Here is a 23,292-nt window from a genome sequence, read left to right as displayed (position 1 = left end):
TCTATCATAAATAAATAAATAAATAAATAAATAAATAAATATTTAACAAAACAAAACAAAACCTGCCCTTTCCCCTTTTTGTGCATCCTGCCCAAAGTAAAAAAAAAAAAATTTTTTTTTTTTTTTTTTTTTTTTGTCTAAGCAGATCTGTAGGTGTGTAATGTCCATCTGAGCAAAAGGGCTAAAACTTTTGGTTGTTTGTTCAGATGTCAGTGTACTGAAGTAAGTGTAGCTGACAATGCATCTTTAACCCAAATGGTTTTGCATAATCTGAGAAATATGGATAAAAGTAAAATTCCCGTTGTACTTTACCATGGATGCAGAATACCTGCACTATGAACTTGGTGCTAATAGGAGAGAATGCCAATAGTATAGATTATAAGATCCACCAGGCAATTTTTAAAAATGTGTTTCATCATAGTTCAGCATAATTCTTCAGAATCACATGATTTTTTTTCCTATGTGCATTTTGGGGTCTCTGGTAATTGAATACAACTTGAGAAGGGCTTACTCCGGTGACCTGGAAACGAGGTCCCCAAAAGAGCAAGCACACAGTGATGAAACCTGAAGCAATGAAGCCCCGCTGAGCTGAAACGGAAACATTCATTGTATTAGGACACGACTGAATTTTCATTTAACTTTGTTTTGTTGTTCCACTGGGCTGTCTTCAGATCTTAAATTGCGTTCCGGGGGTGTTACAGGAGAATTCACAGTCTGGGGTACGCCACTAAAGTCCAGCTCGCAGCCCGGGTAGTGTTTCTGAGCGCTTTCTGAATACAGTTACCTGTGCCCACTCCCCCGGGAGAAACGAGGCACATTTACATGTCAGGGTCTCTTCGAATGACCGGAGTTCGAAAAGCCTGGGGTTCCTACGCTTTTTGCCATTCCCCCCCCCCCCCCCCCCCCCCCCCCCAGGCTCGAGGCCACCTGCACCGCAAGAAACACCTGCCCCGCGCTCACCGTCCCCGGAGCACCCGCTGCGCAACGAGGCTGCGCGGAAGGAAGGACGGGAGGGCGCGGCCGCTCCGGGGCGGGGGCGGGGCCGGCGCGGGGGCGGGGCCGGCGCGGGGGTGGGGGCGGGGCCGGCGCGCGGGCGGGGTGTGCGCGCCGCCGCCGCGCCGCCGCGTCACCAGCGTGCGGCACGTGCCCGTGTTTACGTCCCTCGTGGAGCAGCCGACGTCAGCAGCCAAATGGCAACATTGTGGCGCTCCTGAGGCTCGGAGTTTGGGAGACGCGTCTCTCCGTCAGGCCGGCTCGCGGCGGTCGGGCAGCGGAGGAGTGGGAGGAGGGGCGGGGAGCTCGGCCCGGGCGAGCGGCGGAGGCGCGCACATCGCCGGCCCCGGCCCCGCGGGGCCGCTCGTCGCCTTCCAAGAGCCGCAGACGCAGCGCCGCGGCCTCGCGCTGGGGGCGGCCGGGACCCGCGCGAGGCGCTGCGGCAACGCCGGGCTTGTAAACAGATCCAGCCGCACGTGACCATGTGAACTACCTGCTCCGGGGACGCGTATTGTCTTCGCCGCGCGCCGCTGCCACAAAGGAGCGCGGCGGCTTGGAGCGCGGAGCCCCGGGCGAGCGAGGCGAGGGAGCCGGCCGGCGCGCTAAGATGGCCGAAGGCGCCCGGCGCGGGTGAGCGGGGGGCGCGGTGCAGCCAGCCGGGGAGCCCTCGGGCGGGCAGGCCAGCGGCGCCTCCCCCGCGGCCACCATGTCGTTCGCGCTGGAGGAGACGCTCGAGTCGGACTGGGTGGCCGTGCGGCCGCATGTGTTCGACGAGCGCGAGAAGCACAAGTTCGTCTTCATTGTGGCCTGGAACGAGATTGAGGGCAAGTTTGCCATAACCTGCCACAACCGGACGGCCCAGAGGCAGAGGAGCGGCTCCCGGGAGCAGGCGGGGGCGCGAGGGGGCGCCGAGCCCGCAGCGCCAGCGCCCGACGGGGCCCGCGGGCCGGGCAGCCCAGCCGGCAGGGGCCGGCCCGAGGCCGCCGCCTCTGGGACTCCGGGCAGGAGCCCCGGGCCCCGGAGGAGCCCGGCCTGGGCGGACGGCGGCTCCCCGCGGAGCGCGCGCGGCCCTCGGGGCGACCCGTTGCTGCGCTGTGCGGCGGGCAGAGGGGCGGAGAGCCCCCTCAGGAGCCCGGGGCGCGCCCAGAGCGGGCCGGCCCGCAGGGGCTCCGAAGGCAGGGACGCGGCCGAGGCAGCCCCGCCGGCGCCCAGGGAGGCCCCGGTGTCCTCGGTGCGAGTCGTGAGCGCCTGCGGGGCGGTCTCCGAGGAGATAGAGGTGCTGGAAATGGTGAGGGAGGACGAGGTGGCCCCGGCGGCCCTGGCGCTCTCGGACGCAGAGCAGCCGCCCTCCGGCGCCGAGCTGGAGTCCCCGGCCGAGGAGTGCAGCTGGGCCGGGCTCTTCTCCTTCCAGGACCTGCGCGCTGTGCACCAGCAGCTGTGCTCGGTGAACTCGCAGCTGGAGCAGTGCCTGCCCGTGTTCCCCGAGGAGCCCTCTGGCATGTGGACCGTGCTGTTCGGGGGCGCCCCAGAGATGACCGAGCAGGAGATCGACACTCTGTGTTACCAGCTCCAGGTCTACCTGGGCCACGGCCTGGACACCTGCGGCTGGAAGATCCTGTCCCAGGTGCTTTTCACCGAGACCGACGATCCCGAGGAGTATTACGAAAGCCTGAGCGAGCTGCGGCAGAAGGGCTACGAAGAAGTGCTTCAGCGGGCCCGGAAGCGCATCCAGGAGGTAAGAACCCAGGCTGGGCTGCACCTCCCTGCTCCTGGTTACTCGCTGCTGGAGGCTGGCGCCTCGCCCCGGGCTCGGAGCGTTTGGGAAACTTGTTCTACCGGGCAAGAGGAAGACGGCGGGTTCCTTACCGATCTACCCCTTACTTTGAGTGGTGGGAAAACCGTGACATTCCCTAAAGGAACTTGCATAAGTCTTTGGAATTCCTCTTCCCATATATCAGATAGGTTCTGTAGCACAGGGGACGTGTTTACTACTCAGTGCTGGAAGTTGATTAAAGCCACTCAGAAAAAAAGGCGTCCCAGAGACATTCAGCGTTCCTTTCTCTTTTTGCCTCTTTTCCAGCAATGAATGCCCATATAGTAATCCTACTTTTTTGATGTCCTCTTCCTTTATTCAGAATAGTTTGTACTAGAGAATGAAGTCGGTCTTTTTTTTTTTTTTTCCTAATTTCCATTTGTAGTTTGTCAACTTAGGCAAATTTTAAATTCATTTTCCTTCAAATGAGCGCCTTGTCGAAATGAAGCACCAACTCTCAGTGGGATGCTGAAATTTTTAAAGGTTTATGCATAGTCTCAAGTCTTTTTTTTTTTTAATTTTTTTTAAATTTTTTATTTATTTATGATAGTCACAGGGAGAGAGAGGCAGAGGGAGAAGCAGGCTCCATGCACCGGGAGCCCGACGTGGGATTCGATCCCGGGTCTCCAGGATCACGCCCTGGGCCAAAGGCAGGCGCCAAACCGCTGCGCCACCCAGGGATCCCTAGTCTCAAGTCTTTAGAGCTGGCTGCTTAACTCCTGTTTTAGGGATGAAAAAGGTCTTGGGCAGGAATGCTTTTACTTTTGTACTCGTAAAAGTAATATAAAGCTTATTCAAAGTATCTTACACTTAAAATTACAGGAAATAATGGAAAAGGTCTGCATGGGTGTGCATGAGGACGGCTATAATTTGTAGGATATGCATAATTTGAGGTCAGTCCTAACAGCTTCTGATGAAGGAACTGTACTAAATAAAAAAGTATTTTAAAGTACATTTTAGTTTTTGGGTCACCCGGCTGGCTCAGTCGATAGAGCATGCAACTCTTTACTTTGGGGTTGTGAATTTGAGCCCCACATTGGGTGTAGAGATTACTTAAAAATAAAAAAATCTTGAAAAATATATACTTTAGTTTTCCCTAATGGGCACTACAGATACTTCCTGAAAGCTATTTTTAGTACTAGTACCAGTTGAGGTTAGAGGTGGGGTGGGGAAATGCCCGTTTTTATGGTGTTTATATTCCTGACATTGTGTTGTCATCTGTTAGCCTTGCCTGTGTTTATTGAATACTTGAATCCTGCTATAAAGGCTAGGAAGTTAGTACCTTCCTGGTTTCTACATGGAATAGTACATATTTTTCATTGCTAAATTTGGGGGCTTAGGAAAAAAAAAATTTTCTCCCTTACCTACAGTGCTCTCTGACAATTTCCTGGTTTTCACTCCTTCCAGTTTACTTTGTGCTAAGTATCACCCATCAAGTAACACCCACCAAGTAATGTGATCAGAGAGTTCTAGGGATCGGTTTTTATTTCCTTCTTTATTATCTACTTCTGGAGTCTGTGTTCTACTTTAATTCATTTTGAAAGGAAATGACAAATTTTAAATGGTCATGTACATTCTCATTCTCTTTTGAGTTTTTTTAATACTGACCTGTGTTCCTTTCCTTTCTTTTTTTTTTTTTAATTCTTTTAAATGATTTTATTTGTTCATGAGAGGCAGAGACACAGGCAAAGGGAGAAGCAAGCTCCTGAGCTGGAGGCAGACGCTCAACCACTGAGCCACCCAGGCATTCCAACCTGTATTTCTTTTTTAACTGCGTGGACAAAACTAGTACTTCTTTCTCTTATACTTGTTTGTTAAGCTTTATATTTCTTTTATTTTTTTTTTTAAGATTTTACTTGCTTGAGAGAGCGGGTGCACACAAGCTGGGGTTTGGGAGGAGGCGGTGGGAGAGGGAGAGAAACAGATTCCCTGCAGAGCAGAACTCCTGGGGAGGGCGGGGCTTCATCCCCCTGGGATGGAGCCCTTAGAGGAAGGCAGATGCTTAACCAACTTACTGAGCCACCCAGGCACGCCTAAACTTTATATCTTATATATATGATGTAGACTTTTTTAGTTTTAATTTCATTGACATTCAGAAAAAGTAATTTTTACCTGTCCAAATAGGGTAAAAAATGAAAGTTGCCAAAGAATAGTTAATTACAGTTTCTGGAACTCTATCATGGGGGTGGAGGGTTACATTTTTTTAAAAAGACGATCTTTTCCCAATTAAGGTTATATTGACCATGATACTGCATTCTCTTTAACACAAAGAAATTGAAAAATTTAAGGAGTATTTTGTGTTCTGAAAGATCACTCAAATGAAGTTTATTATAAATTCATTGGAAATTTTATATATATAAATTGTTGGTGCTTCATTTTGTTGATTCGAATGGTTTTTGAAAAATATCAAGACAACAAATAGATTAAGTTTATATTGAAAGAAGTGAAGCTCTGGGGAGAAAGGGTGGTATGATTAATTAGTAATGTCTGCTGTAGGCAGGATAATTGGAGTGTAAGAGCATGCCAGCGTGTTTTTTTGTTGTTCCTTAGCTGCTTAAATTTTTTACTATTGTAAGAGTTTGCAGTAACTTTTTTTAGGTAAGATATTTAAGAAATTGTGTCATTTTTGTGCTGTTTATTATATTTAGTAGTCATATGTAATTTACTGTTTTTTTTCCCAATTCTGCAGTTGACTTAATTTGTGGAAGTGGCTATAGGTGTTCAAGCCAGGTGTATCTGATAAATCAAACATTCTTAGGTATGTTATAGGTATTTCTTAGGAATATGTTACTTAGAAAATTTAGTCTTTTGATTGTTTTTCCTTTAATTTCTCTCGTTCTATTTTCGCCCCTCCCCCCCATATTCTTTTTCCTATCTAAAGAGTTCAGCTTAAAGACCACACCTGTTTTTGTTCAAAAATGGTCAGTCAGTTGTGGAAAGGAGGTTATTTATTTTTAAAGGTTTTATTTATTCATGAGAGACACACAGAAGCAGAGTGAGAAGCAGGCTCCATGCAGGGAGCCCAACGTGGGACTTGATCCCGGGTCTCCAGGATCACACCGTGGCCCAAAGGCGGCGCTAAACCGCTGAGCCACCCAGGCTGCCCTTGTTTTTTTTTTTTTTTAAAGTAGAACAGACTGTACAACTAGATTTTAAACTTCTCAAGGTCACTGGCCTTGACAGTATCTTGGAATTCTCTTTGCCATCCCTAGTTCAGGGCCATACATCTTGTCAGCACTCTAGGATTTGTAGACCAAGGCCAGAAGTGTTTTTATTTTTGTTGTTGCCTTTTAGCGTTACAAGTATTTAGTTTTTAAAATATTTTATCAGAGAGAGAGCGCGAGCGCTTAAGCATGGGTAGCATGCTAGAGTGGGGGTGTGAGCAGAGGGTGAGAGGGAGAAGTAGACTGACTCCCAGTAGAGTGTGGAGCCTGACTTGAAGCTAGATCTCAGGACTCTAACATGAATTTAGCTAAAGTCAGACACTTACTGACCGAACCATCCACGCACCTTCCCCTGCCCCCCAGCGTTAGAAGAATTTAACCAGAAGAAGAGTCTTTTTGATTTAAAGTTTTGGGTACATAAAATTTTATAAACTGATAAATGTAAATTCTGCATAAGGGACCATGGCATTTAGAAACTGAGAGTAAAATCTTTTAAAACTGTAAATAACTTTCTAAATAAGGGGTCTTTTTTTTTTTTTTAAGATTTTATTTATTTCTTCATGAGAGACAGAGAAAGGCAGAGACACAGGCAGAGGGAGAAGCGGGCTCCATGTGGGGAGCCGATGTGGGACTCAATCCCGGGACTCCAGGATCACACCCTGAGCCGAAGGCAGGCACTCAACCACTGAGCTACGCAGGTGTTCCTAAATAAAGGGTCTTTATTTGGGTTTGGGAATTCCTTATAAATTGAGGGGAGCTATAGTTGGATTTTAATGGGGTGCCGTGAACTAAAATGCTAATTTTATATGTGTTTTTGGAGAGAGCCTTTTATCAGATTCTTTAAGATGTTCTTCAAAAAGAACTTTAAAACCATAATTGTGTATCACTTGCTTTGTAAACTTTGGGCATACCTCTATTGGAGCTTAGAATACACTTATGATTTAATATGGGGTTATAAGAAGTACTTTTATATCTTTGTTTTGTGAAATATTGAATAAAACTTAGTTTTCTGCTAAAAATTTTTTGTTAATAATTCACAAATTTTGTCAACTGACTGGAAATGATAGTTTGAGGAGCCATAATTCATATAATAATAATGAGAAATTTTATTTTAAAACATTTAAATATTTTAAATATTATTATAAATATTGTTATGTTTATTAAATATTTTTAATGATTTATTTATTTTGAGAGAGAGGAGGGAGGGGCAAGGGGAGAGAATCAAGCCAACTCTGCTGAGGGAGGATCCTGACAGGGGGTTGGATCCCACAACCCAGTAGATTGTGACATGAGCCGAAATGCAAGTCAGGTGCTTAACCTCCTGAGCCACCCAGGTGCTCCACTGATAAATTTTTAGATAACATAGGAATTGTAAGGTTGTGTGCTACTTTGGGCCTTAATCTTAGAATTTATTACGTGGTAGGTTTGTTTTGGATTTTCACAAGGATTTGCTCTAAGGAGTGCTATTTATTTACCAAGTACTCAATCCATCCCTGAATGAATCAAGTGCCACCAAGGCCTCTTCGAATGTTTTCAGCAGTAGTCTTAGTTGTTGATCAGAACTGAGGATTATATTATATAATGTATGTGCATGAGTGACCCATACCATGGCTTACTTACTTTGATGACCTGGATTTTGTAAATAATGGTTTCTGTATAAGGACAACTATCGTTGAAATGGTTATGGTCCTTTAGATAGTAAACCTTAACTATGGTGGTAGTCTTAAGATCTAAAACAGTGTTCTTGGAATTTATTTATACAACTGTTAAGGTAACTTCTTCCCAGTTGGTTTTAACTTATGTCTAGTAAAAAAACAAACAGCCAACAAACAAACACTGAGAGCAGCTTGTATGTTTGTAAGTAGCCATGTAAGGCATGCTGTAGACACAGCCTACCTAGTGTTTGGAGTTAGAAAGACCTGGTTTCCAGATAGAACTCACCACTTCAGCGGCCTGCTTAACCTTTTGAAACAGGGAAAAGGGGGAAGAAACTTAAGATAGAGATTTAAGTAGGACATTATGAAAAAGTGCTTAACAAAGTGGCGAGTATAAAAGGCGGTTTCCAGAAAGTGTTCTTTTCTTTCCTGTAATGAGGATTCTCCAGAGTTTTCACCTCAGCATTTTTTTTTCTTTTTTTCTTTTTTTTAGGGAATGGAACTAATACTTATTGGCACTACTTAGGTATTGGTGTTTTATGTTTACTATCTCTTTTCTTTCGCCCACTCTCTTTTCAGATAAATGGTGTTTTGGGTGTTTTTTTGAGATTTTATTATTTGACAAAGCACAAGCAGGGGGAGCAGCAGGCAGAGGGAAAAGGAGAAGCAGGCGCCTTGCAGAGTAGGGAGCCTGATATGGGGCTCCATCTCAGGACCCTGGAATCGTGACCTGAGCCGGAGGCAGCCACTTGACCAACTGGCTGAGCCACTCAGATACCCCCAGATAAATTTTATACCTATGTTACTGAAACAAAAGTTGAAACTTAAAGATGTTGGATTTGGCCAACCTTAAACAGCTAAGACCAGCTAAGAGGTAATCAAACAGATTCAAATGTAGATTTGTCTGAATCCAAACATGTGCCTTTTCTGCCCTGCCTTGTTTCTGTGAAGACATTAGAAGGGATGTCAGTCTCCTGAGAATGAGTCAGTTCAATAATGGCTTTTAAGATAACCTGTTTGTTTAATTTCAAATTAGTTACGATAGGCATGGTCTGGGACAGAATCTCATGTTGTGTTACAGAAGAGATTGCCAAGGTATGCAAGCATGAGTTTATGTTAGACGAGAGTGCCCAGTTGCCATTTTCCCTGTGTTGTTAAAATGACTTGTCTGTGGGATCCCTGGGTGGCGCAGTGGTTTGGTGCCTGCCTTTGGCCCAGGGCGTGATCCTGGAGACCCGGGATCGAATCCCACGTCGGGCTCCCAGTGCATGGAGCCTGCTTCTCACTCTACCTCTCTCTGTGTGTGACTATCGTAGATTAAAAAAAAAAAAAAAAAAAAGACTCGGCTGTAAATGACTGCTGACTTCTGAGGTTATTTAACATAAGGGGCAGGAAGCTCTAGAAAGAATGCTTACCATCTCTCCCCCCAATTATGATTTTCATAATTTTTCTGGAAAATTAAAATTATAAAACTCTGGAGCAACACTGACATCCCAAATATATATATTAGAGAAATCAGTCTTTTGTGAGCCCAAGGATGGTTGTCTTTGATTGGACGATGTGCCGTGACCCATGATTTGGTATAAATAGTAGAAGCAGACTCAGTAAGGCTGTAATGTAGTTGCAGTTGAGAGAGATGATATGCCTGTATATTCCCATAAAAATAGTGTAAACACAGTTGAGGAATAACGAAGCTGAGTGAATTTTGTGGCATTCTTGAAAGTTAGGACCAAAGACTTGAAAGGTAGAGGCTGTGAAAACAGTGACTTAGGTACTAATCATCTTCTTCATTCCTGTGCCCAAATAAACTTGGCCGTTTTTCACATCACTGAAGAAAGAGAAGTATAGAAAAGATAAATCTTTTAAGGTTAGCGCATCTATAATGTAGAAATGTGGAGGCTGGTGGCAGGATAGCAGCAGCCTTCACGATAGCTGATTTATGTGTGGTGCTTTGTCTGCTTGCTGTTTAAATCCACCAGATAGTTCACAGACTTGAAATCAGGCATGTTTCCTTTTTGCTAAAACAAGGCCAACTTGGACAAACAGTTGACCAATGGGAGTTCAAGGGTATGTGTTGCGGGGGGGGGGGGGGGGTGGGGGGGGTGGGGGGGTGGGGTGGGTGGGTAGAAGGGACAATGTGAGTGGGAGGTGAGGTTTGGTTTGTCAAACATAACAATTGTTTGAATTAGCAATCTTCACCCTCCAAATCTTCACATGAACTTTATAATCAGTCTTTCACTGTTCTCCATTGCTTTATTTGACCTCATTGACTATGGAATACTGCTGGAAGTGGGAAGTGAAAGCAAAAGGTGGCCTTCCACTGATGGTTAAATGCCTGTGTGCTTACTTTTTTGCAATGGAAAGTTTCCTGTGGCTCTTTTCACTCTTTAATAGGCCCTGCTCCCTCTGAATCTGTCCAGTTCCCTCACTTGTTGATGGGAGAAAATTAAAGTTGCAGTGCTAAGAGAATGCAATGAAGACTAATAGTTCTTGGTGCTATTTTTTTTTTTTTTTTGATAGAAGTGTTGAAGCTTGGCCTTGCAAGCCTCTTGTATTGGACTGTAAGTAGCCTTAACACAGAGTAAGTTATTAAAGCTCCACAGAAGCCCAGAACGATTCATTCAGCAAAAAGCTGGAAAATTTTGTGATGTTTCGTAAATGTAGAAAATTGCCTTTATATGCTGGTTCTTGAATTTCATTTTTATTTTTTATTTATTTATTTATTTATTTATTTATTTGGATAGTCACAGAGAGAGAGAGAGAGAGAGGCAGAGACACAGGCAGAGGGAGAAGCAGGCTCCAAGCACCGGGAGCCCGACGTGGGATTCGATCCCGGGTCTCCAGGATCGCGCCCTGGGCCAAAGGCAGGCGCCAAACCGCGGCGCCACCCAGGGATCCCTCATTTTTATTTTTTTTAAAGACTATTTTAGAAAAAGAGTGTGTAGGTCAGGGGGAGAGTAAGAGAATTCCAAGCAGACTTCCTGCTGAGCCTGGTGCAGGCGGCGGGGCTCCATCCCATAACCCTAAGACCAGTACCTAAGTTGAAATGAAGAGTGGATGCCCAGCTGAATTTTAAATTTTATGTAGTTATAATTGCATATGATAAACTGTTCATACTGTGGTAAAGGGGGATCCCTGGGTGGCGCAGCGGTTTGGCGCCTGCCTTTGGCCCAGGGCGTGATCCTGGAGACCCGGGATCGAATCCCACATCGGGCTCCCGGTGCATGGAGCCTGCTTCTCCCTCTGCCTGTGTCTCTGCCCCTCCCTCCCTCTCTCTCTCTCTCTCTCTCATAAATAAATAAAAATTAAAAAAAATACTGTGGTAAAGGTTTTATAGTATAGGCTGTGAAATAAAAATAGGCTGATAGGCTGGAGGGTGGTTTTAAGGATAAACGTATGAAGTTCATTTAATGATGTGAGGTTTCATTTTTAACTTTGAGGGTGATGGCTAAGGGCTTAGTTTATTCAATAAATATAGTGCATTCAGGTAGCATAAGTATAGGGAAACTACAGTGATAAACAAAACTGGTCATTTTCTTCAGGAGTAGTTTTAAATACAATTGGTTACCAAAGTAGCCTGCAGCTAGGAATTAGTTGAGGTAAGGGTTTTGTTTTGTTTTGTTTCGTTTTGTTTTGTTTTGTTTTGTTTTTGAGGCACTGTATTTTTTTAAGAAGCTCTAACTACACTATTGTTGGTTAGTGCTTAGGGAAAGAAAATTTACTGAATGTGGCTCAGAAAAATCTGTATTTTTGTCCAAATTCTGATACTAGTGGCTTGACCTTAGCGCTGTCATTAACTGTCCTTGGTCTCAGTGTCCGAGGTAAGACCAAAGTTAGAGGTTAAGGATCCCCCAGGGTAGGGACCCTTGGGTGGCTCAGGGCATGATCCTGGGTCCAGATCAAGTCCCACATCAGGCTCCTCACAGGGAGCCTGCTTCTCCCCCCTGCTATGTCACCACCTCTCTCTGCGTCTCTCATGAATAAATAAGACCTTTAAACAAACAAAAAAGGATCCCTAGGGTAGGTCACAGGTACAATATGGCAAGTGTTGGGACCTGAGCCATTTGTTTAATGTGCTTGTATCTAGATTTAGGTCCCTGCTGTAAGCTGACTGTTCAGATTGCAGCACTTCTAATTTTGCTAGAGTTTTCTAGGCTTTGAAAAAGTCCTAGTTAATTTTTTGGTTGCAGAGGGCATTAGAAGAGGACAGAAGGGTTTCTTGTTGTTGTTAAATTTGTTCTTTTGGCTTTGCTTTGTTCATTACCTGTTCTGGAAGGTGTTTCCCTCCCCCCAACCTTTGGTATATTTCACTATGGTTTCTAGTATTAAAAATGCTTTTCCATCAGTTTTTGATAACTTGAAGTTACATTTACAAAGCAAATGGTTAGTTACTAAGATTATTTAAGCTTTTCTTCCTTTTCACCTTCTTACCGAGGTGTGTCTCTTCTCTTTATTGACACCACTGGGTCCATGACTAGAGGGACCTGTGTGTAGTTAAGCATGTGAGGTTTTGATTTTCAGTCATCAGAGTAACCTTTATTGAATGCTTCCTGTGGCTCAAGCACTGTGCTGAAGTCTTCAAATAATTTCAATTAGAGTGTAGATAGGAGTTAAGAGGTAGTGTTTGAGTGTTGAGTCTTGGCTCCACCTGATAGCTTTGTGAATATGGGCCTACCTAATTCTCTTACTTCCTTAGCAGCTGCTTCTGTAAAGTGAGAGAATACTGCTGCCTTTAGAAATAGGTTTTATGTCACTGCTTAGAACAGTGCTGTGTACCCAGGAAATACTTGGTAAATGTGAACTTTTAATATTAATCTCCTTATCAAACTAAGAGGTAGGGATTTTACAGTAGAGGAAACAGGTTCAAAGAGATCAGATAAGTTTGTGTAAGATAACATCTGGCATGTAAGTGGATTCAAATCCAAGGCTGACTGATTCTGTCCTGCTCTTAACCATTGGGACCATCTTTGCTCTAGAAATGGAGAGAAGCTAACTAATAAATATTGGCAAATTGAAATAATTGGTCAATGTCTCACCACTGGACAAAAGCATTAAGCTGGTTAAGCTGATTCTTTTTTTCTTGGAAAACCCTGATTATGTACATATACTATATGGATATATACTGTAATTAACAACAGTGTTGTAATTAGAGAACATGGTAATCCCAAAGGAGGCAAGATTAGTCTGTGCCTGCATATGACACGTGAAGCTCTGATGTGAGGCATAATACATGTCTTTCTATTTTTTTTAATACATGATTAATACATCTTTTTATTTTTTTATTTTTTATTATTTTAAATTTATGATAGTCACAGAGAGAGAGAGAGAGAGGCAGAGACACAGGCAGAGGGAGAAGCAGGCACCGGGAGCCCGATGTGGGATTCGATCCCGGGTCTCCAGGATCGCGCCCTGGGCCAAAGACAGGCGCCAAACCGCTGCGCCACCCAGGGATCCCTAATACATCTTTTTAATACATGATTTAATACAATGATTCTTAAAAGAATCATTTATAGGGGCTTCTGGGAGACTCGGTTGAGCTTGTTATTCTTGATTTTGGCTCAAGTCGTGATCTCACGACCCTGAGATCCAACCCCATGTTGGCTCTGTGCTGGGTGTGGAGCCTGCTTAAGATTCTTTCTCTCTGGGGCACCTGGGTAGCTCATTTGGTTGCCTGCCTTCGGTTCAAGTTATGATCTGAGTTGTGGGATTGAGCCCCTCATCGGGCTCTCTGCTTAGTGGGGAGTCTGCTTCTCCCTCTCCCTCTGCCCCTTACCTTGCTTGTGCTCTCTCTGCTGTCTCAAATAAGTAAATAAATCTTTAAAAAGTCTCTCTTAAAAAAATCATTTATAAAAATATTTTTCTATAATCACAGGAGGAATAAATGTTATATTGATATTTAAATATTCTGTTGTAAATTCTGTATGAGTTTGCCACGAGTGAGTTGGTTTCGAAAGCGATTATTTTCCTCAAAAGTTTTCACATGTGTATTTTACTTCAAAGGATTTGTTTTCTCCTCACAACTTTTTTTCTTCCCTCAAAACATTTTTTAATGCTTTTTCCTCTCTGTGTCAGAGCTAGAGAATTTGGTATGGTCTTAGCTGAGACCTGAAATCTACCTCCTTCATCCTCTATTTACATTTAAATAATTTGCCCATAATAGTGAATATTATATTCCTTTTCCTTTTAAAAATACTGAATAATTCCCTTGGGATGCCTCGGTGGCTCAGTGGTTGAGCATCTGCCTTTGGCTCAGGGTGTGATCGTGGAGTCCCGGGATCAAGTCCCACATCGGTCTCCCTGCATGGAGCCTGCTTCTCCCTCTGCCGGTGTCTCTGCCTCTCTCTCTCTCATGAATAAATAAATAAAATCTTTAAAAATAAATAAATAATTCATTAGCTAAATTTTTCTGGCTAGACAGGGGGGGAGGGCAGTTAAGTGTGTTAACTTCTTTTTTAGTTGGAAATTCTGCCTCTTTCTGTTACGTGATGTGAATTTTGGTATTGGGGTTGCTAAATGAAAATGAAAAGGTTATGACAAGTTGGGTTAAAGAAATGAAAAATTAAGAAAAGAAGGGGGGTGAGAGGTCCCTGGCTGTCTCCGTCAGTAGAGTATGCAGCTCTTGATCTTGGGGTTGTAAGTTTGAGCCTCATGATGGGTGTAGGGATTACTTAAGAACAACAAAATTTAAAAGAAAAGGAGTGAGAATTAACTTGAGCAGTATTTAAAATAGAAGAATTAGAATAGATAACCTTATTAACCTTATTTTAGTAAAAAGAAACCTGTGTAGATGCTTGCTTTTATTTATTTATTTATTTATTTATTTATTTTTTAAATTTTATTTATTTATGATAGTCATACAGAGAGAAAGAGAGAGAGGCAGAGACACAGGCAGAGGGAGAAGCAGGCTCCATGCGCCGGGAGCCTGATGTGGGATTCGATCCCGGGTCTCCAGGATCGCGCCCTGGGCCAAAGGCATGCGCCAAACCGCTGCGCCACCCAGGGATCCCGATGCTTGCTTTTATAAATCATTTGTTATAAGGTCTTTGGCTTGCTTTTGTAAATCATTTGTTATAAGGTCTCTGGCTCCTCGGGAGGGCCTTGGGATTGGGTCTTGAGCAGGTTTTATTCTATACATTGCATCTTATGAGACCTAAAATTTCAAATAAGACTATTTTATGTATCTTGGTAGAGATTATGTAAATGAATTAGAAATTAGACTTTCTTGCCTTAAGTATTCAGCATGTTTGTGGATTTGCTAAATGAAAACTGGAAGGAATTCCAAAATTGAATTACAATTTCATTCTCTTTTCATCTTGTCCAACTGCACAACTCCCCTCTTAACCTTTTTCAGTTTCCCCTTGTGAAATATTTTTATCGTACTTTGTCTTTTAAAACTCAACAGATTGGCATCTTTCCTGTAAAGGAAAAATAGTAGACTGTGAGTAGGGATATAAAGGGCAGTGGTTAAGAGTTTGAATTTGGCTGCTGAAGATTCATACCTTCTCTTTTTCACCTTCTACCTAACTTTATAGGCAAGTTATTGGCATAATACTTAAACCTATATCATACAGTTGTTAGGAAAAAGTAACAGAGAATGTGTGTAGGGTTGTATACCAGAGTATCTGGTACTCAAAACCTTCAATAAATACCAGCTAATATCATACGCACTTTTTCCTGAAGCAAACTGATAACTGCTGGATTCCTCCCAGACTCAAACTTGTTTCTCTTGCAAACCAGGATGCTTTTTTTTTTTTTTTAATTTTTTATTTATTTATGATAGTCACAGAGAGAGAGAGAGAGAGGCAGAGACACAGGCGGAGGGAGAAGCAGGCTCCATGCACCGGGAGCCTGATGTGGGATTCGATCCCGGGTCTCCAGGATCGTGCCCTAGGCCAAAGGCAGGCGCCAAACCGCTGCGCCACCCAGGGATCCCCACAAACCAGGATGCTTTTAAGTGAAGCGATGCCATACAGGTAAAATAATTCTAAACCAAAACAGTAAGAAAGTGATTTTGTTTTAAGCCTCTTAAAAAAAAAGATTATTTATTTATTCATGAGAGAACACAGGCAGAGGGAGAAGGACGCTCCATGCAGGGAGCCCGAAGTGGGACTCGATCCTGGGACCTCAACTGCTGAGCCACCCCACGCGTCCCTGTTTTAAACCCCTCTTAATGTGTCTTCAGTAGAAACTCCTGGTCTGTGGTTCCATGTCCCTTGTTGCTGCTTCATGTGAATGTCCTTATTTTGGCCAACTTTGCAGAAAAGGATGGTCCTTTTTAGAGTCTGCTCTTGCAGTAGCTCTTCCATTTTTTTCAGTACTTCGTTCACTTTTGTTTGTAAGCATCCCAGACAACTCTGATCAGGTTTGTGGATATTCCAACTGTAATAATGATTTAAGAAAAGAGTAAGGATTAACCTTTGGAAGTCCTTAATAGGCCTTTAAGGCTCCACATCTGTCCCTATACAGCATATTGTTTTCATGTCAGGTGCTCAGCCTACCATAGAAAAAAATAAAAAACCACAAAACAGCCCCTTTCCTTGAGCTTCACTACAAATTCTGTTCATTCTGATTGAACTGTCTTTGTTTTTTAAGTGCAGGCATCTCTGACTAGTATTTTAATACTTGTTCTTGTAAAATGTTATATTTCATGCACTTGTACAAATTTACCTCTATTTTAGGTAGTCATTTTATAGTGGGTTGTGTGGTTAGAAGTCCAACCACCACTTAAAATACTGTCTTTGTGGGGAAAAAATAAATGTGCCTTCAAGGTACAATGGGTTTAGTAATTGAGAACTACCTGTAGTTGACTCTTATCTCCACCTTTATTTATTTATTTACTATGTATGTCAAAGGATCCAAGAATTATTTTTTATAAAGATAATGTAGGTATTTGAATATATTCATATTTTTTTACCTTAAGTAGTCTCCATCCCTAGCATGGAGCCCAACTTGGGGCTTGAACTAATGATCTTGAGAAGACATGAGCTGAGATCAAGAGTTGGGGGGTGCTCAATAGACTAAGCCACCCAGGAAGCCCCCATATATATATTTTTAAACAAGTCAATTTACTTCAGAATTTCCATTCACCTTTGGCTAAGGAGGAGTGGAAAATTAATGTGGCTTAAGACACTTCGGCATGCCTTTGGTGTTTTCTTTTTCTTTTTTTTAAGTTTAAAAAAAAATTGAGATAAAGCACAGAGGGATAGGAAGAGGGAGAAGCAGACTCTCCGCTGAGCAGAGATGTGAGGCTTGATCCCAGGACCCTGAGATGATGACCTGAGCCAAAGGCAGACCTTAACCACCTGAGGCATCCAGGTGCCCCTACAAATGTTTTTTTTCTGGTCTCTTCTAGCTTAATGACTTGAAAAGTACAGCAGGGTGGACATACTGCAATACCTTTAGAATCAGGTAGCCATCGTGGGAAGTGGGATGGAATAAATTGGCAAAGGGAGGATTCAGAACATCACTGTTGTGTCACAGGTCAGGGATTTTGGAGATAAAGCTCTTGAGTCTTCATAAATCGTTGGTTTTTGGTTTTTATCAGTTTCTCATGAAGTATATGAATAGGTTGTTTTTAAGACTGGTGTTTCTTTTTTAAGATTTTATTTTATTTATTCATGAGACACACACACAAACACACACACACACACACACAAGCAGAGGGAGAAGCAGGTTCCATGCAAGGAGCCTGATGTGGGACTTGATTCCGGGTCCCCAGGATCACACCCTGGGCTGCAGGCGGCGCTAAACCGCTGTGCCACTGGGGCTGCCCTAAGACTGGTATTTGATGTCTGTGTATGTTTTGGTGTGTGACCTGGCTTATAAAACACTAAGTAGAGTTTTAATTTACTCTTTCTGCCCTGTGGTCATCTCATCCTAGAGTTCTAAGTCCAGCATTTCCAGCTTTCACTTGAATCTGGATGCTCTGCTGAACTTATGTTTATTCCATTTATCTGGTGCATCCTACCCCCTGCCATCCCTCACTTGGTGCGTGGATCTCTTTGGAGCAGTGCCTTTAATCTGAGTCTTTGCTATTTCCCTGAAAATGCCTCACTCCCCTCAATTCCCAGAACTTTTAATTTTTTAAAAGATTTTATTTACTCATGAGAGACACACAGAGAGGGGCAAAGACACTGGTAGAGGGAGAAGCAAGTTCCCAGTGGGGAGCCTGATGCAAGACTTGATCCCCAGACCCTGGGATCAGGACCTCAGCCGAAGGCAGATGCTCAACCGCTGAGCCATCCAGGTGTCCCCAACTTCCAGAACTTTTATTCATTTCTTCCAAACCTGGTATTTGTTGGTTTTAAGAACCCACTGATTATGGCACATGTTTGATTTTATTTTATTTTTATTTTATTTTTATTTTTTTATTTTATTTATTTTATTTTTTTTTTTCATGTTTGATTTTAAAATAGGTTTTCTTCAATGCTTTTCCGCATTGAAGAAACACTATTACATGTACACAATGATTTGTAAATGCATGCTGATTCAGCAATATTAAATATTGATTTTAGAACGAAAGAATTAAACACAGAACAAACGACTCTTCTATTGCTTACCATTATCCTGTAGACAGAGCTCAAATTCCTGGCATTCAGAGCCATTCATATTTAGCCTGCCAGCCTTAACTCTTCTCTGCGTGAACTTTTCATTATTCTAGCCAAGCTCTTTTACCGATTATTTGCTGAACTTACAGTACCCATTTCCACTATACAGGAGACCACCCTCTAATGTCTTTTTTTGTATAATTTCTACGGTTTTTTTCTAGGGCCGGATCACATTCTCCCTCATAGAAAGTCATTTCTGACCACTGTCAGAGGAATTTCTCTCAATAAGTCCAGAGATCAGAGAGGCCTTATGTTACATATGGCGCATATCATCCATAACTGCTGCCCTGTGTTTTTCTCTCTTTGAACCATTCTTGCCCTTTAAAATGCATTGTACTCTTAGGAGACAAAGATGGATTTTCATGCTACCGATTTTTAATGCCTCAAATTCCCCAGTGCCTCTGTATATAGTAGGTGCTCAGTAGATATTCTTTGATATTCAGAAAGTAGCTTCTTTACATGACATCTATGCATGTAGCTAACATTTTGATGTGTTTCCTCTGGAGTAAAATGAAATCAAAGGTACCACTTCTCTATGGAGTAAAGAATTGTTTTTTTTTAGTGTTTTATTTATTTATTTATTTAATTTATTTATTTTTAAAATTTTATTTTAATTATGATAGTCATTACAGAGAGAAAGAGAGAGAGGCAGAATGACAACAGGCAGGCAGAGGGAGAAGCAGGCTCCCATGACGCCGGGAGGCCCTTGATGTGTGGATTCGATCCCGGGGTCTCCCAGGATCGCGCCCTGGGCCAAAGGCATGCGCCAAAACCGCTGCGCCACCCCCAGGGATCCGATGCTTGCTTTTATAAATCATTTGTTATAAGGTCTTTGGCTTGCTTTTGTAAATCATTTGTTATAAGGTCTCTGGCTCCTCGGGAGGGCCTTGGGATTGGGTCTTGAGCAGGTTTTATTCTATACATTGCATCTTATGAGACCTAAAATTTCAAATAAGACTATTTTATGTATCTTGGTAGAGATTATGTAAATGAATTAGAAATTAGACTTTCTTGCCTTAAGTATTCAGCATGTTTGTGGATTTGCTAAATGAAAACTGGAAGGAATTCCAAAATTGAATTACAATTTCATTCTCTTTTCATCTTGTCCAACTGCACAACTCCCCTCTTAACCTTTTTCAGTTTCCCCTTGTGAAATATTTTTATCGTACTTTGTCTTTTAAAACTCAACAGATTGGCATCTTTCCTGTAAAGGAAAAATAGTAGACTGTGAGTAGGGATATAAAGGGCAGTGGTTAAGAGTTTGAATTTGGCTGCTGAAGATTCATACCTTCTCTTTTTCACCTTCTACCTAACTTTATAGGCAAGTTATTGGCATAATACTTAAACCTATATCATACAGTTGTTAGGAAAAAGTAACAGAGAATGTGTGTAGGGTTGTATACCAGAGTATCTGGTACTCAAAACCTTCAATAAATACCAGCTAATATCATACGCACTTTTTCCTGAAGCAAACTGATAACTGCTGGATTCCTCCCAGACTCAAACTTGTTTCTCTTGCAAACCAGGATGCTTTTTTTTTTTTTTTTAATTTTTTATTTATTTATGATAGTCACAGAGAGAGAGAGAGAGGCAGAGACACAGGCGGAGGGAGAAGCAGGCTCCATGCACCGGGAGCCTGATGTGGGATTCGATCCCGGGTCTCCAGGATCGTGCCCTAGGCCAAAGGCAGGCGCCAAACCGCTGCGCCACCCAGGGATCCCCACAAACCAGGATGCTTTTTTTTTTTTTTTTTTAATATTTTATTTTTTATTTTTTTAAACCTTTTTTTAAATTTATTTATTTATGATAGTCACAGAGAGAGAGAGAGAGGCAGAGACACAGGCAGAGGGAGAAGCAGGCTCCATGCACCGGGAGCCCGACGTGGGATTCCATCCCGGGTCTCCAGGATCGCGCCCTGGGCCAAAGGCAGGCGCCAAACCGCTGCGCCACCCAGGGATCCCCACAAACCAGGATGCTTTTAAGTGAAGCGATGCCATACAGGTAAAATAATTCTAAACCAAAACAGTAAGAAAGTGATTTTGTTTTAAGCCTCTTAAAAAAAAAGATTATTTATTTATTCATGAGAGAACACAGGCAGAGGGAGAAGGACGCTCCATGCAGGGAGCCCGAAGTGGGACTCGATCCTGGGACCTCAACTGCTGAGCCACCCCACGCGTCCCTGTTTTAAACCCCTCTTAATGTGTCTTCAGTAGAAACTCCTGGTCTGTGGTTCCATGTCCCTTGTTGCTGCTTCATGTGAATGTCCTTATTTTGGCCAACTTTGCAGAAAAGGATGGTCCTTTTTAGAGTCTGCTCTTGCAGTAGCTCTTCCATTTTTTTCAGTACTTCGTTCACTTTTGTTTGTAAGCATCCCAGACAACTCTGATCAGGTTTGTGGATATTCCAACTGTAATAATGATTTAAGAAAAGAGTAAGGATTAACCTTTGGAAGTCCTTAATAGGCCTTTAAGGCTCCACATCTGTCCCTATACAGCATATTGTTTTCATGTCAGGTGCTCAGCCTACCATAGAAAAAAATAAAAAACCACAAAACAGCCCCTTTCCTTGAGCTTCACTACAAATTCTGTTCATTCTGATTGAACTGTCTTTGTTTTTTAAGTGCAGGCATCTCTGACTAGTATTTTAATACTTGTTCTTGTAAAATGTTATATTTCATGCACTTGTACAAATTTACCTCTATTTTAGGTAGTCATTTTATAGTGGGTTGTGTGGTTAGAAGTCCAACCACCACTTAAAATACTGTCTTTGTGGGGAAAAAATAAATGTGCCTTCAAGGTACAATGGGTTTAGTAATTGAGAACTACCTGTAGTTGACTCTTATCTCCACCTTTATTTATTTATTTACTATGTATGTCAAAGGATCCAAGAATTATTTTTTATAAAGATAATGTAGGTATTTGAATATATTCATATTTTTTTACCTTAAGTAGTCTCCATCCCTAGCATGGAGCCCAACTTGGGGCTTGAACTAATGATCTTGAGAAGACATGAGCTGAGATCAAGAGTTGGGGGGTGCTCAATAGACTAAGCCACCCAGGAAGCCCCCATATATATATTTTTAAACAAGTCAATTTACTTCAGAATTTCCATTCACCTTTGGCTAAGGAGGAGTGGAAAATTAATGTGGCTTAAGACACTTCGGCATGCCTTTGGTGTTTTCTTTTTCTTTTTTTTTAAGTTTAAAAAAAAATTGAGATAAAGCACAGAGGGATAGGAAGAGGGAGAAGCAGACTCTCCGCTGAGCAGAGATGTGAGGCTTGATCCCAGGACCCTGAGATGATGACCTGAGCCAAAGGCAGACCTTAACCACCTGAGGCATCCAGGTGCCCCTACAAATGTTTTTTTTCTGGTCTCTTCTAGCTTAATGACTTGAAAAGTACAGCAGGGTGGACATACTGCAATACCTTTAGAATCAGGTAGCCATCGTGGGAAGTGGGATGGAATAAATTGGCAAAGGGAGGATTCAGAACATCACTGTTGTGTCACAGGTCAGGGATTTTGGAGATAAAGCTCTTGAGTCTTCATAAATCGTTGGTTTTTGGTTTTTATCAGTTTCTCATGAAGTATATGAATAGGTTGTTTTTAAGACTGGTGTTTCTTTTTTAAGATTTTATTTTATTTATTCATGAGACACACACACAAACACACACACACACACACACAAGCAGAGGGAGAAGCAGGTTCCATGCAAGGAGCCTGATGTGGGACTTGATTCCGGGTCCCCAGGATCACACCCTGGGCTGCAGGCGGCGCTAAACCGCTGTGCCACTGGGGCTGCCCTAAGACTGGTATTTGATGTCTGTGTATGTTTTGGTGTGTGACCTGGCTTATAAAACACTAAGTAGAGTTTTAATTTACTCTTTCTGCCCTGTGGTCATCTCATCCTAGAGTTCTAAGTCCAGCATTTCCAGCTTTCACTTGAATCTGGATGCTCTGCTGAACTTATGTTTATTCCATTTATCTGGTGCATCCTACCCCCTGCCATCCCTCACTTGGTGCGTGGATCTCTTTGGAGCAGTGCCTTTAATCTGAGTCTTTGCTATTTCCCTGAAAATGCCTCACTCCCCTCAATTCCCAGAACTTTTAATTTTTTAAAAGATTTTATTTACTCATGAGAGACACACAGAGAGGGGCAAAGACACTGGTAGAGGGAGAAGCAAGTTCCCAGTGGGGAGCCTGATGCAAGACTTGATCCCCAGACCCTGGGATCAGGACCTCAGCCGAAGGCAGATGCTCAACCGCTGAGCCATCCAGGTGTCCCCAACTTCCAGAACTTTTATTCATTTCTTCCAAACCTGGTATTTGTTGGTTTTAAGAACCCACTGATTATGGCACATGTTTGATTTTATTTTATTTTTATTTTATTTTTATTTTTTTTATTTTATTTATTTTATTTTTTTTTTTCATGTTTGATTTTAAAATAGGTTTTCTTCAATGCTTTTCCGCATTGAAGAAACACTATTACATGTACACAATGATTTGTAAATGCATGCTGATTCAGCAATATTAAATATTGATTTTAGAACGAAAGAATTAAACACAGAACAAACGACTCTTCTATTGCTTACCATTATCCTGTAGACAGAGCTCAAATTCCTGGCATTCAGAGCCATTCATATTTAGCCTGCCAGCCTTAACTCTTCTCTGCGTGAACTTTTCATTATTCTAGCCAAGCTCTTTTACCGATTATTTGCTGAACTTACAGTACCCATTTCCACTATACAGGAGACCACCCTCTAATGTCTTTTTTTGTATAATTTCTACGGTTTTTTTCTAGGGCCGGATCACATTCTCCCTCATAGAAAGTCATTTCTGACCACTGTCAGAGGAATTTCTCTCAATAAGTCCAGAGATCAGAGAGGCCTTATGTTACATATGGCGCATATCATCCATAACTGCTGCCCTGTGTTTTTCTCTCTTTGAACCATTCTTGCCCTTTAAAATGCATTGTACTCTTAGGAGACAAAGATGGATTTTCATGCTACCGATTTTTAATGCCTCAAATTCCCCAGTGCCTCTGTATATAGTAGGTGCTCAGT

The 23,292-nt window shown here is 42.6% G+C and overlaps 1 protein-coding gene across 2 annotated transcripts in view; it reads left to right on the top strand.

The window, feature by feature from the left end:
* Positions 1-1,108: 1,108 nt before the first annotated feature.
* Positions 1,109-23,292, top strand: part of JMY (junction mediating and regulatory protein, p53 cofactor) — a 107,074-nt gene continuing 84,890 nt past the window's right edge. The window contains exon 1 of one of the 2 annotated variants that reach the window (XM_041752156.1): positions 1,109-2,728. In XM_041752156.1, the coding sequence (XP_041608090.1) occupies positions 1,700-2,728 (1,029 nt within the window). In that variant the 5' untranslated portion in view covers positions 1,109-1,699. The remainder of the gene's footprint in view (positions 2,729-23,292) is intronic. The other variant, XM_041752155.1, reaches the window with a different exon arrangement.

The sequence above is a fragment of the Vulpes lagopus genome, chromosome 4, assembly GCF_018345385.1.
Source record: "Vulpes lagopus strain Blue_001 chromosome 4, ASM1834538v1, whole genome shotgun sequence".
Lineage (NCBI taxonomy): Eukaryota > Metazoa > Chordata > Mammalia > Carnivora > Canidae > Vulpes > Vulpes lagopus.
This window is presented reverse-complemented; position numbering and strand designations above follow the sequence as displayed.